The sequence below is a fragment of the Alligator sinensis genome, unplaced genomic scaffold (assembly GCF_000455745.1).
Source record: "Alligator sinensis unplaced genomic scaffold, ASM45574v1 scaffold1361_1, whole genome shotgun sequence".
Taxonomy (NCBI): Eukaryota; Metazoa; Chordata; order Crocodylia; family Alligatoridae; genus Alligator; species Alligator sinensis.
The window spans coordinates 73,204-87,633 of NW_005843274.1; the positions used below are offsets into that span (position 1 = coordinate 73,204).

Consider the following 14,430-nt stretch of genomic DNA (forward strand, 5'->3'; position numbering starts at 1 on the left):
GGCCGACCCCTTCCCTGGAGCACACCCGCTAGCCTGGGGTTCCCGCTGCCACCATCCAAGGCTCTGGACTCACTTCTGGCTCTGTGCACCTTGGAAAACACAGGCCTGATCGTCCAATGGGTACTAGACCCAATACAAGCACTTGGGGCACTTCCCCAAGTCAGGGGCTTATTAGGAAGCCTCCCTTAGTCCACCGACCTAAGGGGCCTCCTTGGCATAATTTAGACCCACCCCTCAATAAGTCTCTACACCGGTCACAAAGGAGAACTTTATTGATTACAGGGGTAGGGCGGAAACAGGGTAAAAGGTAGAGCAGTATCATGAAATCTTATAGGAATATCAAAGGAATCCCATAGAGCAAACCAGGGTGGCTGAGGTAGCCGTTTAAACACGCATCTGAGTTACTGAAGCTAAATATCTAATCGGATCTCTAGTAGGTTACTCACTCGCATCATCCAGAGGTGGTTGTTGTTTCCTCTGGAGGCAGGGCACTCTTGCAGCATGCGGTGATGAGGAGAGAGCCAGGTTCAGATTCACCTGGATGACCGCATGGCTAATGGCTGCCCTTCTTCCTGGCCCAGTCAGCAGCCTGGTCCAATCGAAACTGCCGGTGCTGGCCACTAGCCAACCAATTTAAAAAGCATCACGGGTCACCTGGGCTGGTGAGCAGGGCTTTTCCCTCCCCCTCCCCAGGTACCAGAGCATTCGCCTCCCAGGCACCAGGCTGTTGTCATGTAGGCAGGGAGGGAGATCCCCCACCCTGAGGGATTCAACACCAGCCTCTCACGCTGGCAGAGACAGGTCTCTGGAGAGGGACACAGACGGTGGCCTTTCTGCCACACCCCCAACCCTTTGAGCCCTGTGGCTAGAGTCCTGAAGTAATTTATGACCCGCCTGGGATTGCTCCAGGCCATGTTATTTGCGCCCACATGAATAAGGAGCATGGGTCCTTTATCCAGGTCCAATCAGGTTTTGGATGCCAGGTGTCATGGGGAAATGTTTGGCTAGGCTGGAGACGATAGGCTAGGCTGGAGACGATCCAGCCATGATCTTGAGGTGGGCTTGATGGGCACCTGGGGCTTGTTTCCAGTGGTGTCCTCAGGGATACTTTCCTGTTTAATAGTTTCGTAAGCGACCTTGATGCTAGTGGTAGAAGTGTCCTTGTGACCTTTGTGGGTGCTGCTGCTTTGGGGGCATGGAAGAGGACCAAAGTATTACACAGGGAGATCTAGGGAAGCTTGGACTGGCCTGTTGAGACCAGAAATGAGGTGTTTTCCCCCTCCTGTGACTGCTGCTAGCTTGGGAAGGGGGTAGGAGGGGCAGGTTGTCTTCTTCTGAAGCCCCAGACCATTAGCCACAGCTCCAGCTGGGGGCAGTCACTGGGGTGCACTGATGCTGTTGCTGGCACAGGACATACAGAGGTCCCTGGCTGCAGGATTTTGCTCCTCCGCTCAGAGTCAGACCAGTCACCAGACGTGGGGTGAGGAAGGAGCTTTACCCTGGATCTGGCGTGGCTGGGAGTGGGGGGCTCTGCTGCATGTGCAGTCTGGCTTGTGCTAACTCCTCACTCTGTCCCAGGGCTGGCCAGCCTCTATGCCATGGGGCTGGTGCTGACCACCTGGCTGTGGCCAGCAGACAAGGGATTGTCAGAGAACGTGGCAGAAGCAGATGGAGGCGCCTCAAACAGCCACGTCCACATGTGAGTGCAGGTGGCTGTGACACAGCCTCCGACCCCAGCTGCTGCTGCTTGGTGACAGACACCAGCCAGGATGGGAGGGGGCTGAGGCCAGGGCAAGGCTCCCAAGTCATTGGCCTGCTGCCCCATGGGTGGGAGAGCAGCCGGTAGCAGCAAGGGGCTCGGGCTGTCTTGGCCACCCTTGACAGAGGCCACCCAGCATCCATGGTGCAGGGCTGGGCAATTCTGGTCCAGAGTCCTGGGTGTCTCACCCTGGGCCCTCCCCTGAGAGCCTCTGGCTGGGCCAAATGCTGCCAACAGCTTACCTGCTCCCCTCCCTTCCAGGGCCCACTGCATCATCCTACTGGTGGAGTCCGTCCTCTTTGGCCTCTTCGTCACAGTCATATTCTACGACCAGGTTAGTCTGCAAGGGGCCCTGCAGCTGACTGCCCAGGCTGCTGGGTAGTGCAGCACCTCCTGCTGCCAGGACCATGGCCAGGGCCTGGACTTGATGAGAGCCCTTCCCCAGCCAGCACTTCTGCCCTGCTGTGCCCCTGGCTGGGACAGTAGTTGTGGGTCCAGACGGCAGCAACTGCTGCTCATTTCTTTGTTCCCCAGGTGGTCTCCATCATCACAGATGAGACCCCGATCGAGCAGCTGAGGAACCGGCTACTGAAGGAGGCGAACCGGGAGGTGGCACACACACGGAAGCCCAAGATTGCCCTGTTGCGGGAGGTGTTCGGGCGAGGTGGGCCGGGGCTGGGGCCAGGCCAGGCTCCCTGGAGCACACGGGCTGTGAGAACTGGGGGTGGTTCCTGTGGGAGGAAACATGGGCACAATGTCAGGGGAAGCGCTGCCCATGAGAGCCAGGCTGTGAGTCAGGCTTGGTCCAGGACAGGGAGCCTGTCCTGTTGCCCCCATGGTGATGGGCCTCTGGGGTGGTACCAGGTCCTGTCCCTGAGTTGCCCCACCTCAAACTTGGCAGGCAAGGCCTGAGCGTGGATCAGAGCATGTCCCTGCTGTGCACAGGGCAGTATCCCAGCTCCATGCCCCCTGACCGCTTACCCTCTTTTCTTTCAGGCTTTGTGATCTGCTGGTTTTTCCCCTGTAACTGCAGCCCACCCTCAGGTGGGGGCCCGTCCTACAGCTACCTGCCCAACTATGATGTATGACCTCCTGGCTGCAGCAGTTCCTTTGCCCTGCCATCACCTGGGCAGCTGCTGCCTCTTGCCTGTGGCCCCAGGGAGACGGATGACATTCATCTGTTTCTGTTGGCTTTGCAGAGCTGGCCCGAGAGTGGCCTTGCACTAGGCAGGTGCACCGAAGCCAGACATATCAGCGGGGGTGCTGGCTGGGCACCTGCCTTCCTTGGGAAGCAGCAACTGAGAGCTGGTGCACTCTCCAGCCTCTGTGCTGGACTCCCCATAGCATCAGGGCTGCCGACAGTCTCTGTTGGCTCTGGAGTGCCTCTTCTGCAGTGGTGGCCCTTTCCACACTGCCATGAGGACATGCTCATCTGCTCCCCTGCTGTGCTCTTTGCAGTCCGATCAGTGTTAATTGTTGCCTGGGAGCCTCCATCATGTACTCGAGGTGCTGGTGCCAAGTACTACACAAACAGAACAAGGAGCCCCACAAGCCCATGGGAGACACTGGTGGGAGCACAGAGCATGGCAGCCAGCCACAGACAGGCACTGTGGCTAATTGTGATGTGAAGGTAGAAGGCAAAGAAGCTCCCCCAAGTAAGGGGGGCTGGAGAGGATGATGTGGCTTGTCCCCGGGAACTAGCCCTCCCATTTGCCAGGGAAGGGTGTCATGCTGACTGCCCAGGTGGCAGGGGCCCAGCCCTTGGAGCACAATGGAATGAGGCAGGGCAGTATCCCTGGTCCCTGTTAATCTGCTGTGTGGCCCCCAGAGCAGGTGCAGCCCTTGCGCAGCACTGCTTGTGACCTAGGCTGTCACTGCCCCAACTTCCCACCCAGACCACCCTGGGCAGTCTGGTTGGACACTGGCCCCAGGCACCACAGGTCAAACCCTTCCACTGGAGCGGGGTGGGCATGCTGCTATGCTGAGGCTGCCTGCAGGGATCCTGCTCCTGCCAGGCACAGGCAGTGCCCACCTCTCCCACACGCAGCGAGGCTGGTGAACAGGCTGCTGGCCCAGGTGCTGAGGGCAGTGGGTGTCAGGACAGCTCAGGCAAAAGGTAGGAACCCTTCCCTTGCCCTGCACTATTGCAGCTGGCCCCTCTGGCATGCTCCTCGCTCGGCTGGGAAGCGGGGCATGGGGTCTGGGGTACTGTCAGGTGTCAGAGTGGTCAAGGCTGCCTGGAGTAGCTGCCCAGTGGCCTGGGGTTTCCTGATGGCAGGGCCTCCCCACCACCTGCGGGTGCAGGACTGAGCTGTGCCACTGTGGTAGAGCCTGCTGGATTCTGCGAGTTCGTGCTGGCTTGGTTCTGGGTTGACCGCCGTGCTCCCTCATTTGAGGTGACCTGGGGCTGGTGCCCCAGCCCAGCTGCTCCTTCCCCTGTGGGAGCATGCAGGGCAGCTGGCTGTCTCCACTCTCCAGGGTGGCTGGTAGCACAGCCTGGCCCCTGCTCCCTGCAAGCACCTGCATCCCTGGCAATGCCCTCCCCTCTGCCTGGCGCCTCCCCCAGGGCCCTGTTCAAGTAGCCCCTGGCCCATGAGCATCACTGGGAGACCTGGAGAGAGTGGCTGAACCCCAGACCCACCATTCTGGTCCCAGATGGACCAGCCTCCTCGGAAGCCTCCAGGGAAGGAGACTGCAACTTCTTGAGGCTGCTGGGACCCCATACTGGGGTTGGCTGGAGTCCTGCCTCCCCTGTGTGTTACAAGTCACCACGGAGGAGAGCTGCATTAATAAAGTCTCTTCCTTGGTGGGAGATGTGTGCAGTGACCTGGTGTGAGCTCCCCTCTGCTGGGCAGGGGAGCTGGACAGGGGCCCATGCATGCTATCAGTCAGGCAGCTCAGGTTGGTGGTCCCTGTGTACCCAGGCCTCTGTAGCCCTGGGGCCACTTGGCTTCATCTCTGTCACACTGCCATGGGGGGGATCAGACACCCAGCATCCCAGTTCATGCTAGGGAGGGCCTGACCCCAACACTGCAGCTGGCCCCATGCCCCCAGCCCCTTCCATGTGAGGTCCCTGCTGCAGTGTGTTTGGTGCCCCTGGGGAACAGGGCATGAGTGGCTCTCAGGGAATGAGCAGGTGGGGAGCAGTCCCTGGGTCACCCCATCCCCTGTAAATCTGTCTGGCAAAAGGAAAGAGCATCCTTCCTCCTGCCCTAGCCGGGCTGCCAGCTGGGCTGGGAAGAGCCAGGGGTCCGTGCTGGGGGCAGGGGGTGTGCACCCACAGGGTCTGGTGCTGGGAGAAGCCGTTTCAGGGCCTGACAGAGCCGTACCTCCAGGCTCCCCTGGCTGCGGGGCTGGGCCCCAGGTCTGTGTGGGCCCCTTGGGCGGGGGCTGCTGGTGCTGCTTCCAGTGCCATCAAGCGCAGTAGGGGTCCTGGGCGTGCAGCTGCCAGGAAGCCTGGCCCAGGGCTGTGCTGCTCACTGCTGGGCAGGGCTGTGGGCAGCAGGCACTGCCCGTCCCCCTGCAGCGCTGGCGTGGGCCCCTTTGACCCCAGGTCTGGCCCAGTGACAAAGCCATGAAGTCTTGCAGGTGCTGCTGCCTCCCCTCCTTGATCCCGGAGAGTGTTTGCTTTGTGCCAGTGCCTACCAAGCCCTGGGGCAGCCATGCTGGCTGGCTGCTGTTTGGCTGCCAGCTGGATTCTGTGCCTGTGGCAGCAGCTGATAACCTTTTGCTCCCTCCCTCCTCCTGCCCAAGTCGATGCCTGTGGCTGCTGCCCTCCGCTGCTGTAACGTGCCAGGCTGCACCCACCTGTGGCTCTGCTCCGGGATGCTGCGCTCTGTGTCTGCGCACGATGAGTTTGCTGCACCCGGTGCCCTGAGGCCGCCCCCCCACCCCCAGCTAGGGCAATGTGGGGCCAGAGGCCAGGGATTGAAGAGGTCGTACAGCCACTGGTCAGGGATGATCTAGGTGTAGCGATGCCTGTGTGCTAGCATGGGGATATCCCAGGCTTTGCTGGTTGTCCCTGTCCTGCCCCACACTTTGCTGTAACACGTGTTGGGGGATTTTTAAGAGGACTGGGTGTTGACTGCAGCCCAGGCTGGGGATGGGGGACTGTGCTGTGCCAAGGCTCCTGCTGGGCCGAAAGCCGGAAGGTGTTGGCTAAAGGGACTTGCCCCTCTGCTCAGGCTCAGACTATTTGGGGTCACGAAGGAATTTCCCCTCCTGTTCCTATTGGTATGGACTGGGGGGGGTGGGGGGGGTTGCCTTCCCCTGTAGCGGGGGCACAGCCCCTGCCTGGTGTCTCTCGAGTGTTTATTGACAGCATTTCATAGAAGCAGGACGCTGGCTGTCCTGGTTTCCCTGCTGCACCTGTGGCAGGGTCGGTGCTAGGTCTGCGTCATCACGGCTGGCAGTAGTCGTATGTAGAGTTTAGATAACATTAACTGGGCTGGTTCGGGCAGGGCTGATCCTGCCCCAGGTGGAGGATCAGAGGTGATGTGACCTGGAGGTCCCTTCCAGCCCCACTGCTCTGTGATCCTGCCTCTGTCCCCATTTCCTGGCTTGCAGCAGCCCGTGGAGCCAGGTCCCAGTTTGCTCAGCCCCCACATGGAGCATGGGCTCTGCTAGCTCCCCACTGAGTGTCTGGGGAACGTGGCATCCCCTCCCTGGCTGTGGCTGCCTGCCTGGGCTGCTGCGGGACACCTTACTCCGCTGTGGCACATGGCCCTGGGTAGTGGTGCTGCTAGTCTCGGGGTAGCAAGTTGCACCCACCCCCACAGGGCTTGGGGGACTAGGGTCCATCTGGGACCAACTGCTGGCCGCGGCCAGTCATCCCTCCCCACTTGCCCACTCCCCCCAGCTTCCCCCAGGCCCAGCATCCAGGCGGCAAGCAGCCTCCCTGCACACACGGCTTCCAGGTATGTCTGGAGCAGGGCAGGAGTCACAGCCCAGCGGGGTTGGGACTGGGGCTCCCAGCTCCACCCTCCCCGCACGACTGTCATTGGGGAGCAGCCCCGAGCCCACAAAGAGGCAGCACTCGAGTGTGTTGTATAAATAGCCTTAAATAACCCGGCAGGGCTTTATTACAAAAAGAAGAAAACCATCGCCACGCGGTGGCAGGGGCGCGGCCAGCGCTGCCGCAGGGTCGTGTTAAATAAACCTCTTAAATTATGCACCCCAGACTTGCTGCGCTGTGGTGGGGGAAGAGGGAGTGGGGGCAGGAAGCAATGCTCCCCCCTCCCCCCGGAAACAATGACAGCCCACAGGGCAGGGGTGGCTCATTGCATCCCCCTTTGCCCGCTCCCATGGCCAGAGCCCAGCCCTGAGACCGGCCCAGGGCACAGAGTCCTGCCCCTCCCTTCCCCCCTCCCCGCTCCCCCCCATCCACCAGACTGAGAAGCATTTGACATAGTGGTTACTTCCCCCCGCACTGCACACCTGCCCACTCCTGGAGGGCGGTGCCAGCACCAGCGGCCACCAGCAGCTCCCACCATTGGGCATCGCTTCCCCCCAGAGCTGGAGCAGCACCTGGCTGCACCCCCCAGACCGCACGGTCTCCGGAGCTCTTCTCCCGCCCTTGCTGGACCTCATCCCAGTTTTCCAGACTGCAACCCTCCCTGTGGCCCCAGCCCCCGTCCTGCCCTGGCCTGAGAGTGGCAGGGTTTGGTGGGGTCCGGGACCTGCAGCACCAGGACTTTGCTGCTCCTGGTGCCAGGGACACCAGGGCCAGGCCAGGGTGCAGCGGGAGTGAAGGGAGCCCCACGAGGCTGCAGGCAGCTCCATGTGCCCTGCCTATGCAGCCCTCACTGCCCCGAGGGAGGCATTTGCCCCGTGCCAGTCGGGACCGACATTGGAGAACCCCATGAGACCCAGCTCCAGTGGGGGAGTGGGGGGGCTACTAGGAGCTGCCAGGAGCCAGGGCCCTGATCATGGGGGGCTGGCAGGCTGGAGGTGCTGCGGCTGAGGTAGACGTTGTTTCACACGTGCTTCGCAGCCGGTGCTGGCCAAGGCCTGGCAGTGCCCAGAGCAGGTCCTAGTCTCACCGGCCCACAGGGAGAAGCAGCAGTGTTGGACCCAGGGCGGCACCCAGTCCTGCTTCTGGCCAGCAATAAATAACCAAATAAATAGAGACCAGTGCACAGTTCCTTTTGGCCATGTGCAGAGGGGCTCCAGGCCGGCTGTGGGTAGAGGCTCCTGCCTCACCCATTGAGCTGTCCTTGGATGGCTGGTCCCAGTCTGTAGGGCTGGATGGAGCTGACAGTCCCCAGCAGTGAGCTGGGCCTGCGTCCCCCCGTGGTCTCTGCTGTGCAGTCACTGGGTCTTGGGCAGCTGGGAGAGCAGAGCTGCCTTGCAGCTGTCCAGGGCTTCAGGGCCCCAGCTTGTCCGTAACAGTGAGTGGGGCTCCCAGGCCAGGCGGCTTCCTCTGAGTCCCACCAACCCAGGTGCACAGGGAGCACAAGTGGCTGCTCCCCGCAATGGGGGGGGTCCAAGGCTGGGGGCACTGGAAGCTACTGGTAGCGACGCCTGCTCCTCAGGACCTCCAGGATCTGATCCTTCTGTCTGAGCCACTCCTTGGATGACAATCTCCGCTGCTTGGGCTCAAAAAAGGTGTACCTGAGGCGTGGAGCCCGCTGGTCGCTCACCACCAGGGCCTGCAGCATGAGGGGCTCCTGGAGTGGCCCATTTCCCATGATGGTCTCCATGTTCTTGGTGGCACCGCTGTAGCGCAGGCTTATGCCACCTGGCAGGCGTACGTCCATCTCAGAGGGCACCAGCACGTAGTTCCCATTCAGGGCATAGCTGCCGTCCTGCTTCCGTAGCGCCAAGTAGATGCCATCACTGGCTGTGCCTGAGCCACTGGTCTGGTTGATCCTGATATGCGTGGCTCCAGCCGGGATGGTGACAACATTGTTGTACCCATAGCTGGAAGGCAGAGGGGCAGAGGCATCAGGAAACCAGCTGGGTCAGGGGAGGTGAGGGGGGCTGCCTGGCATAGGATGAGGGCAAGGGCACTGTCTCAGGAGACTGAGTGGGGCACAGCTCAGTCTTGTTAGGCCTCCAGCAGCCTGGTGGAGTTTCTGCACTAGGAGGATGCTGCTTCTGCACAAGGAGGGGGAGGACTGGGGGTCCCAGCCTGAGTCCCAGCTGAAGGGCATCAGCAGAGCTGGGGGGCAGGGCTGGGATAGCTGGTGGCTCCTGCCCATTCTGGACCATGCCTAGCCCTGTTGCATCTGTCCCCAAGGCTGAGCCCTCCTTCCTTTGACCCCAGAGAAGCCAGGGCCTGGCTGGTCCCCAGTCCCTGCGTTGCTGCTGCATGAGGGGCCACCCCCTCCCTGGTTTCTCCCATGGGTTGTATGGGAGGGGACACTCACCGGGGCTTGGTGAATTTGCCATAGGTCTTGGTGCAGCTGCTGTCATCGCCCCCGCACACCATGCACTTGTCAAACTTCTTCTTGGAGCCGATGATGCGGTCACAGCCAGTGTTGATGCAGCGGCCTTGCACGCACACCGAGGTGCTGTCAGGTGAGCAGGGCGTGCCGTCAGCCACCTGTGCACACACACACACACACACACATGCATGGTGAGCCTGGAACATGCCCGCACTCCTGCCCCACCCACTGGCTGCCCATGCCACATGCCATAGGCATACACTGGCAGCACAGCACATGAGATGGGGGAGCAGACTTACCCGTGGCTCCAGCACGTAGTAGTAGCCCAGTGCCTGGGACTGGCAGGTTAGCTTGCACTGGTCCTTCTCAGCCACACCGCTGTAGCGGGGCACCCAGTCCATGGGGGCAGGGAGGCTCTTGAACATATCTGGGCGGTTGTTGTAGATGGCACATTGCTGCTCTCGGTAGGAGAGGGCTGCAGGAGAGACATGGGGTCAGCCTCGGCTCAGGCAGCAGGCTCCCCTCATGGCAGTGCCACCTGGCCCCCTCCATGTGGACTCCTTCAGCCCACCCAGCCCCTCACCCAGCTGGGGGAGCTCAGCTCAGGGCAGCTCCAGGCAGGAGGGAGCCCCCTCATAGTAGTGGGAGCATCTGCAGCTATGGCTCAACAAGGGACTCAGCCGGTGTGCAAGGGCCTGTCCCGGGGCTCCTGGGGCTGGTGCCTGCCGGCCAGAGCCCATGGCTGAGGAGGGTCCCCGGGTGGGGGACAGGCTCTGGAGTTCATGGCTCTGGTCTGAGAGGCCTTTGGGGTCAGTAGGGAGTGGGCATTGCTGCCTCCCCAGTCTCCCCCTGGCTGCTTCCCCTGACCCCCGGCTGTCCGAGCCCTGCTCCCAGCCCCAGCCTCACTCACCAGTGCCCCCTGGGCAGCCCTGCACGTTGCAGGAGCGGTACTTGGTGCGCTCGCCCTCGCAGTACTTGCCGCCATTGCGGGGGACGGGCTTGTTGCACTCACGGATGGAGTACTGCACACCCCCGCCGCAGGTCCGCGAGCACTTGCCCCACAGGCCCCAGGGCCCCCAGCGACCATTGACAGGAGTCTGCAGAAGAGATTATGGAGCAGGTGAGAGCGGGGCAGGAAGCTGGGCCAGCTTCCATGTGCAGCCGGGGGCACCCCAGGCCAGTCGCCACGTGCCATGCTGCAGCCAGGGAGCACCCTAGTGCAGCTGGCAGAGAGAGGGAGATGCAGTGGGGAAAAGGAGATGGGAAAGAAGTATGTCTCCTTCATTCCCAGCACCAGTTCACACCCTCCACTCCCACACCCTGTGGCTCTCCAAGCTCCCCACCCCGCCACACTCCCTGCCCCCATCCCTGGCTCCTGCCTGCCCCTCCCCACTCCAGCCACCCCCTGCAGCAGGAGGAAGGGGAGCCCATGGCCTTTGCCCTGTGCACCCCACCCTCACTGGGCTCTGGCCAGCACTCACCTTGAAGGCCCTCATCTCAATCTTGCTGATGCAGCGACCATTCATGCAGGTCTTGCCCTCGGCACAGGGGGTGCCATCAGCCCAGGGGAAGTGCTTGGTCTGGCACATGAAGTGCCCATTGATGCGGCCCGTGCACCACAGGGAGGAGCAGGGTGGGTGCAGTTTGGGGCAGTGGCGTGAGTCTGACCCGAAAGTCAGTTGGCATTGCCGGTCAGCATTGTAGTCGTTGCCTGGGAGGGCAGGTGGCAGGTGCAGGGGCTCACGTGGCCTGTCCAGGAGGCAGTGGCCTAAGAGAAGGGAACAGGTTGGCACATGAGGGGCCTGGTCCAGCTCCAGCTGGATGCAGACCCTGGGGCAGGGCTGGTCTGGAATGGCCCTGGCTGCAGACCTGTCCAGGGGAGCCCTGGCTGCCCCTAGTCACTGGCCTGTGGTGTCACTGGCTCTGCAGGTGTCCTCACCATGGCCATTGTCGAGGAAGTCAGTGATGAAGCGGGCACTGCACGGCGACCACATCTCTTCTGGGTCCACGTAGGACATCACAGGTGCCATCATGTGACGGGAGCTGCTACTATGGCCGTTCAGCTCCTCACAGGGCTTGGAGTTGTCATGAAGCATGTTGAACACATGGCCTGCACCAGGGAGGGGAGGGAGAGACCAGGGTCAGCTCATGGGCCCCTGCCCCAGGCATGGGTCTGGCGGGGGCTGGAGCAGCAAGGGAGGGGCATGGGCCCATTGCAGCCAGGAGCCACATAAGGAAGGGCTGGAGCAGTGGGGGAGCTCGGGGATGATGCTGTGCAGTGGGGTTGCCATCCCAGCAGCACTCTCAGCCCAAGGTCCCCATGCCGGGCAGGGTGCTGGGCACCCGTAGAGTGGGCCGGTTGCCCTCACTTCCCACAGTCCCAGCAGCACTTACCGAGTTCGTGGGCCGCGGTGAAGGCTGACTGCAAGCCATCATCCTCCACGATGGAGCAGCTGCGGGCTGGGTCGCACACGGTTCCCACGTCTGCCATGCCCAGTGTGTCGCAGGTGGAGATGCCGCACAGGTCCTGTGGGAGAGGATCACATGCTATGGCTGCTGGGTGCATATGATGGGTGGGGGGGACCCAGCCTGGACTCACGCCACCCCTACCCCTGCTGTGAACCACACACAAACCCAGTGGGGAGCTGGGGGCACGGCCCTGACCGGACAAATCATGCATCCAGTACTCCCCACATCCTCGTGGGCCTCCCCCCAACCTGCTGGATGCCCAGGGTGCAGGTGCAGTACCTGGCGGGTGAAGAGCACGGCTGTGTCAAAGTGCTCAGGGTCGGCATCGTCTGCCTTGTTGAGTCCCTGCTGCCACTTGCAGAAGTTGCGCAGGGTTTGGGCAGCGTTGCTGGTGATGGAGGGCCCGTCCTCAGCCTGGCCCAGCACCACTAGCCGTGTCACCACCAGGTTGACTGGGTTGCTCAGACTTGGGTGCCGGAAGAACTTGGCGGCAGCTGCCATGACAGTGAGGAGGTACCGCTCCAGCCCCGCGCCGTGAAACTGCGCCATCTTCTCATCCGCCACCACCAGCATTTCCACATAGCGCATGACCGAGGCGAAGCGCTGTGGGTGGGAGAGACAGCGTCAGGCATGGGTGAGGCACTGCCAGGTGCTCCACTGCCCTCGTGCCCTGCACTCCCTCATGCCTCTAGTGTCCCTCATGCCCAGCTGCAGCCCATCAGGGGCCCCCAGCTGGGTGACTCAGGGGAAGCCACTCCCAGCCTTGCAGTGCTCTGTGCGGGACTCCCATGCCCGCAAGGCAGAGAACCCAGAAGTCCAGACCTCACCCTCCTGCTCATCAGCTATGTGGCCTGACCCTGGTGATGCTGAGGCATCCTGGAAGAGCCCTTCCGGCAGAGCCAGAGCACCCCTGTGCTGGGGGTAGTGAGTCCTGACTGTGGGCAGAGGCTGGGGATGAGCTGGAGCTCTTGTGCCGGGCACTGAGTTGTGCTGGGCATGGTGCAAGGGCACCGGGGTGGGGGGTGCTGGCGGCACAGCCCAGTGCCCTGCTCTGCCCAGGGTGGTTCCAGCAGCAGACTGGCCCTGGGCCATCAAATTGCAGGTGGAGCTGGGACAAGAGCCCAGGTGTCCTGATTGCCTGCACCCCCTCTCCCACACTCCCACCAAAAGCAGCAGGAGCACCCCGGTGTCCTGACGCCAGGCTCTGCTCTAACCACTAGTCCCAGATGCCTAGCATTTCCACGGGGTTGGAGCCCTGTGAGGGGGCACTGATGGGGCAGAAAAAGCCCGTGCATCACCTCCAACAGTAAGTGCTGGGGAGCAGCCCAGAGCCAGGGCAAATCTGCACCACCATCCTCCCCGCAAGGCAGCTCCAGGAGCCCTCCTCCCAGCTGGACAGGGCTGGGCTGGGTGGGAAGCGGCCACGAAACAAACCAGCTGGTGACCTCAGGAGACCTGGGCAGGGGTGGCAGGGCAGGGGTTGTCCCCACAGCCTGGCCCACTTCAGAGCTCCTCCCCAGTGGGGCAGGGGCAGGCTGGGGTGGGGCTGGGATCGCCCTGTGCAGATCTCCTGAAGCCGTAGGGATGGGGAACTGGGTCAGTAGGCTAAGCAGCGGGGCCTGGCCGCCACGTCAGGGACCTGCTGCCAGGAGAGGCGGGGCCACTGGGCCACGCAGTGATGCCCTCCCCCTGCTCAACGCCTGCATGGGCATGCCTCTACCTTTGCTCTCCTCGCGGATGCCGGACGCTCCAGGGGCTGGGGCTGGTGGGCCAGAGGGGTGCCCGGGGCCTGGACTCCCACGCTGCACATGGGGCCGCTGGCTTTTTCTGGCATCTTCTTCTTCACCACATGGGCACTGGCCCCTCCCGCTGCATTGGGCACGCCGCCGTCCAGGGGCTGCACGTGGTACTCGGCGCCATGGTACTTCAGCACACCCAGCAGCGACGTCCCGTCGAAGTGCACGGCTGCGATAGACTCGGGATCGGAGTTCACCGTCCCGGTGAAGTAGTTCCCAGGCTCCACAGCGCTGTCAGTCGCCTGCCCGCCTCGGCCCAGGTACTGCACGGTCAGGTCCTTGGACAGGAAGCTGGGGTCCCGCTCCAGTGCCAGCACCAGCTCCTCTCCGAAGACCCGGAGGCGGTAGAGGAGCTGCTGGTTGGGGCTGCCACTGCCCACCCCGTTCCCAGCCATGTCCATCTCATCCATGCCAGTGGGGCTGGCGCTGCTGTTTAGTCTCTCCAGAAACACGACCTCCTCCTTGTAGACGCCGGCCCGGGCGTACTCCCAGGATGCCAGGACAAGGAGGCAGCAGGTGGCCATAGTTAGGAGCCACAATGCGGGGGCCGGGCTCATCATGGCAGGGCAAAGGGCACAGGTGGTGTTAGTGGATAGTAAAACAAATGCAGTGGTTTTATCCCCAAGGGGCCAAGCCCTGGAGCACTGGACGTAGCAAGGTTGGACGGTAGCTGAAAGGAATCAACTCCCCTCGGGACTCAGCTACAGGAGACCTGCTCCAGCTACCATCCTCTGGGCCCTGGGGTGCAGCACCTGGGTGCCCACAGCGTCTCCCCTACCAGGAGGAGCAGTCTCTGCCAGCTGGGCACGGCTGAGTGCGCCTGTAGCCGGGTGACAGGGAGCCGGCTGCTTGCCGGTGGTGCCGCCTCTTCCCAATTCTTTTGTTCCAAGTCACAGCCCTGCACAGGAGATCCCAGGGGCAGAGGCAGCTGGGCTGAGGATCCTGCAGGACTCGGCACGGCTGGCTTCAAGTTTCCAAGGCTTGACTTCAGCACTGTTGTTTCCTTCTCTGTGCTGGG

The 14,430-nt window shown here is 62.3% G+C and overlaps 2 protein-coding genes across 2 annotated transcripts in view; one reads left to right on the forward strand and one right to left on the reverse strand.

Moving 5' to 3' along the window:
- The window catches only part of LOC102368178 (palmitoyltransferase ZDHHC3-like), a 17,003-nt gene extending 12,432 nt beyond the window's left edge, over positions 1 to 4,571 (forward strand). Inside the window, exons 5-8 of the mRNA XM_025194678.1 lie at positions 1,579 to 1,699; positions 2,021 to 2,093; positions 2,294 to 2,423; positions 2,756 to 4,571. Coding sequence (XP_025050463.1) covers positions 1,579 to 1,699; positions 2,021 to 2,093; positions 2,294 to 2,423; positions 2,756 to 2,847 — 416 coding nt within the window. The 3' untranslated portion in view covers positions 2,848 to 4,571. The remainder of the gene's footprint in view (positions 1 to 1,578; positions 1,700 to 2,020; positions 2,094 to 2,293; positions 2,424 to 2,755) is intronic.
- Positions 4,572 to 4,714: 143 nt separating this feature from the next.
- ADAMTS4 (ADAM metallopeptidase with thrombospondin type 1 motif 4) lies at positions 4,715 to 13,972 on the reverse strand. Its single transcript, XM_006038188.3, has 9 exons — positions 13,337 to 13,972; positions 11,896 to 12,219; positions 11,542 to 11,674; positions 11,087 to 11,257; positions 10,629 to 10,915; positions 10,058 to 10,244; positions 9,447 to 9,622; positions 9,130 to 9,305; positions 4,715 to 8,680 (listed from the first exon to the last, which is right to left on the reverse strand). Exons 1-9 carry the CDS (start codon positions 13,970 to 13,972, stop codon positions 8,266 to 8,268), a joined length of 2,505 nt encoding a protein of 834 aa, XP_006038250.1. The 3' UTR covers positions 4,715 to 8,265.
- Between the last annotated feature and the right edge of the window lie 458 nt (positions 13,973 to 14,430).

Excerpts from the sequence above, each read along its gene's own strand:
- ADAMTS4 (XM_006038188.3), bottom strand. The coding sequence starts at position 13,972 with ATGATGAGCCCGGCCCCCGCATTGTGGCTCCTAACTATGGCCACCTGC. Across the intron at positions 9,623-10,057 it reads GGGCTGCCCAGGGGGCACTG|CCCTCTCCTACCGAGAGCAG; the intron begins GTGAGTGAGGCT and ends TCTCTCCTGCAG. Across the intron at positions 9,306-9,446 it reads ACTACGTGCTGGAGCCACGG|GTGGCTGACGGCACGCCCTG; the intron begins GTAAGTCTGCTC and ends GTGTGTGCACAG.